This window comes from Pistacia vera, unplaced genomic scaffold, assembly GCF_008641045.1.
Source record: "Pistacia vera cultivar Batoury unplaced genomic scaffold, PisVer_v2 Contig80, whole genome shotgun sequence".
NCBI classification, from domain to species: Eukaryota; Viridiplantae; Streptophyta; class Magnoliopsida; order Sapindales; family Anacardiaceae; genus Pistacia; species Pistacia vera.
This window is the reverse complement of record NW_022196668.1, coordinates 15,417-18,480: the sequence shown is the minus strand read 5'-3', so window position 1 is coordinate 18,480 and position 3,064 is coordinate 15,417. Positions and strand designations below refer to the sequence as shown.

Genomic DNA, 3,064 nt, shown 5'->3' with positions numbered 1-3,064 from the left:
ATACAAATTGTTGTATTTTAAGATGATTGGATAATTTTTAAATTAAAGAATAAATTAAATGAATTAAAGAGGACTACATGTCAAATATGCAGGGCTACCGAATCAATTTGTAATTTGTAAGGAATAGTTTACAAGGCTGACCTAGGAATTAATGTTAGAGTGGCAAGTGAAGTAATTTAATATTAATTCTAGGAAAACTAATTCAAGGGGATTGTAAATAATTTAATATACATATGAAAAAAAAATGCGAATTGGGTCAAATCTTGAAATATAACCACAAATACAGTTTAGTCAAAACATAAAAATATGCATAACTAATGAATGTTTTTTGTTTATAGGTCTGCCCGTGATAGTTTGTATATATAGCGTGGCTCTTACCAGTTATATATGTATGCTCCATTTTCCTAATTCTACTTTGAAACCAGATGCAATTTGATTGTAATGAACTTACTATTATTTCTTTAATAAAATTAAAATTTTTAAGAATTTATATAATATTTTTAGTTTATTAATATTTATGCAAATTTGGTGAAGTTTTGATCGTCCAAAAAAATATTTTTGAATTTAGCAGGTTACCCTTGAAATATTGGAAAATTGAGGTAATACCATGTAAAAGTGGTGGGCATGGAATCTTATTTGATTTTTTTTAATTACATGATTCAATACCTACTATCATGATCATATTGTCGTTTTTTAGAAGGAATAATCCCGCTATGCCTTATCAAGGAATAAATCTTTTTCATATAATGATGTAGAAATCCATTAGTAATTTATTCGACCATCTCAACCTATAAATTCAAGGTCTGCATGTAACGAAGATCATCAGTAAGACATATTTGAATTAAAGAGAAGAGTGATCATCACGAGATGGCTTCAGCGCAAGTTCAGCTCCCACACAACCTCGATGCCATTCTTCAAGAGGCAGACTCACAGATTAACAAGTCCTCCGACAATCTGATTGAGCAGCTCCACGGTGGAATCTTCTTGAACCAAAACAAACTGGCAAGTCCCATATATCTTATAGATTGTTTTTGTATCATCTTCAATTTTACTGTTTTTATTATTAAGCAGCAATTAATTAAGTTCAATACTAACAGTTAGTATTAAATTATATTACTGCAGAAGTTTTCGGTTGATAAGCTTTCTGGTGCGAACACCTTTGAAATTTATGCAAGGGGTCTCACAATTGCTTGGGGAAACGATGAACGTTATTGAAAGTGGACTTACATGCAAGACACAAAAGAGTATATAATTCTACTTAACTTTTTATGTTAATGAAGATTTCAATTGTGTTTGGTTGGACTTTTCTATAGTTAAAAGAGTTTATTTAAAGTCATGAGCAGTTTTATTTTTAGGTTGTTTGATTGTATTTCAAAAGAGTTTATTGAATGTTAAATCAACTATTTTAGGCACTTATGAGAATAATTCAAAATTTGTGCTCCTCTCATAAGCTCTTTTTGAGCTTATTTACAGTTTTAAAATTTAAAAATATACTTACCTTATTTTATAAATTTGACTTGCTTATGAAACCCATTTTTATAAACTCTATTCAAATAAGGCGTACCAAACGAATGCTTCTTCTAATTGTAATTAATTTTGTTTTTGCAGTCATCCTGTTGAAGTGGAGGTGGCTGAACTAGTAAAAGTCTGTTGGCTTGATGTGAGCAAGAAATTCCCTACAAAAAATCTCACTCCAAGGCGTACTTACGAAGTTTCGTTTATCTTAATGAAGTTGAAAGGATGTGAAGGATTTCAAAACCATCCAGTGAACTTGAAACTCACCCTCCCCAATCAAACTCCGATGGAACAAAAACAAGATTTGAGTAAATTGCCAGAAAACAAATGGTCAGACGTCCCTGTTGGCGTGTTTTCGACTAATTGTGGTATGACTGGGGACATGGAAATCTCTATGTATGAGCACGGTTCACAGTGGAAGAAAGGGATTGTTGTCGATAAAATTATCATTCGCCCCCTGGCGCAGCCATGAAAATGAACATGAGGATAATCAACAATGAGACGTTTACAACTAAAAGTTTCTAGATCGATGATAAATAATTTAGTTGGCATGCGTCTCATGTTGTAGTAGTAGCTCTCACTATGACTTTGTAATAAATAAAAATGTGAAGAGTTATATATGTGATAATAAACAGAAGCAATAATATGAGATTGCTTCATCAAAATTACCCTCACTCTAGTTTCTCCGTTGATCTACTTCAAAATCTAAGCTAGTTTTGACACATTTTATAACGTGAAATCAACCTTCAATTAAGTATACGATGAAATTATGTTCTTGTAACTAAACGCGACATAAATGCTCCCAACGTTTAAAACTCGTTGGCTACTAAACAGAGTTACACAAGTCAACTAAAGTCAACACAAATAAGGGCATTTACGTAATCCTGGAAGACTAATTATCTAACCATATGAATCAAGGGGTATTAGGGCCTTTTTACTTCAACAAAATATTAAAATAAAATTATCTTTCTAAGCAATTAAGAATTTGGTAAATAATAAAAAGGGTAAAATGGACTTTTTGTTTTTAATTTAATATTAAATAAAAAATTGGACAGGATTGTTAAATTTAACTTAACATAGGGGTTATTTTTTTCATACTTTTGCAAAACCTAGTGGTATTTAAAGTTAGCTTATCTCTCAGGGGGGGCGTCAGATGAAAACTCCTTATCCTTATGTGCCCATATTTTTTTAGCTGGGGATGTTGAAAATCAAAGGATATATCGAGTTGGCATAGGATCGCTGTTGGCTCCATATGTTGTGTTAGTATAGCGCTATGCCTAGTCGTCGCAAGTAATTGCCAATCCCACGACAATATACCAAGTAGGCAGGGACTTGATGTCAGCTCGATATATCGAGATGGTTGGGCTTTATGCCTAGCTACTATAGGTGGGTGTGATTACATGAGATTTGCTCAAAGGATGGTCTTGCTCTAATGCCAATTTTAACAACGACAAATGGGTAGAACTCACTTTAAAAACCGGTTTGTAAGGTGAGGCCACCCAAACAATTATTAACCAATATAGCAAGTTGTTTCTTAGCGATGTAAGAC

The 3,064-nt window shown here is 32.5% G+C and overlaps 1 protein-coding gene across 1 annotated transcript; it reads left to right on the top strand.

Annotated features, from left to right (window-relative positions):
* The first annotated feature begins 841 nt into the window (after nucleotides 1-841).
* On the top strand, nucleotides 842-1,248 carry LOC116117145 (lectin-like). Its single transcript, XM_031403163.1, has 2 exons — nucleotides 842-1,002; nucleotides 1,123-1,248. Exons 1-2 carry the CDS (start codon nucleotides 868-870, stop codon nucleotides 1,213-1,215), a joined length of 228 nt encoding a protein of 75 aa, XP_031259023.1. The 5' UTR covers nucleotides 842-867; the 3' UTR covers nucleotides 1,216-1,248.
* Nucleotides 1,249-3,064: the final 1,816 nt, after the last annotated feature.

Coding starts and splice junctions, on each gene's coding strand:
- LOC116117145 (XM_031403163.1), top strand. CDS start 868: ATGGCTTCAGCGCAAGTTCAGCTCCCACACAACCTCGATGCCATTCTT. Junction 1,003..1,122: donor TCTTGAACCAAAACAAACTG/GCAAGTCCCATA, acceptor ATATTACTGCAG/AAGTTTTCGGTTGATAAGCT.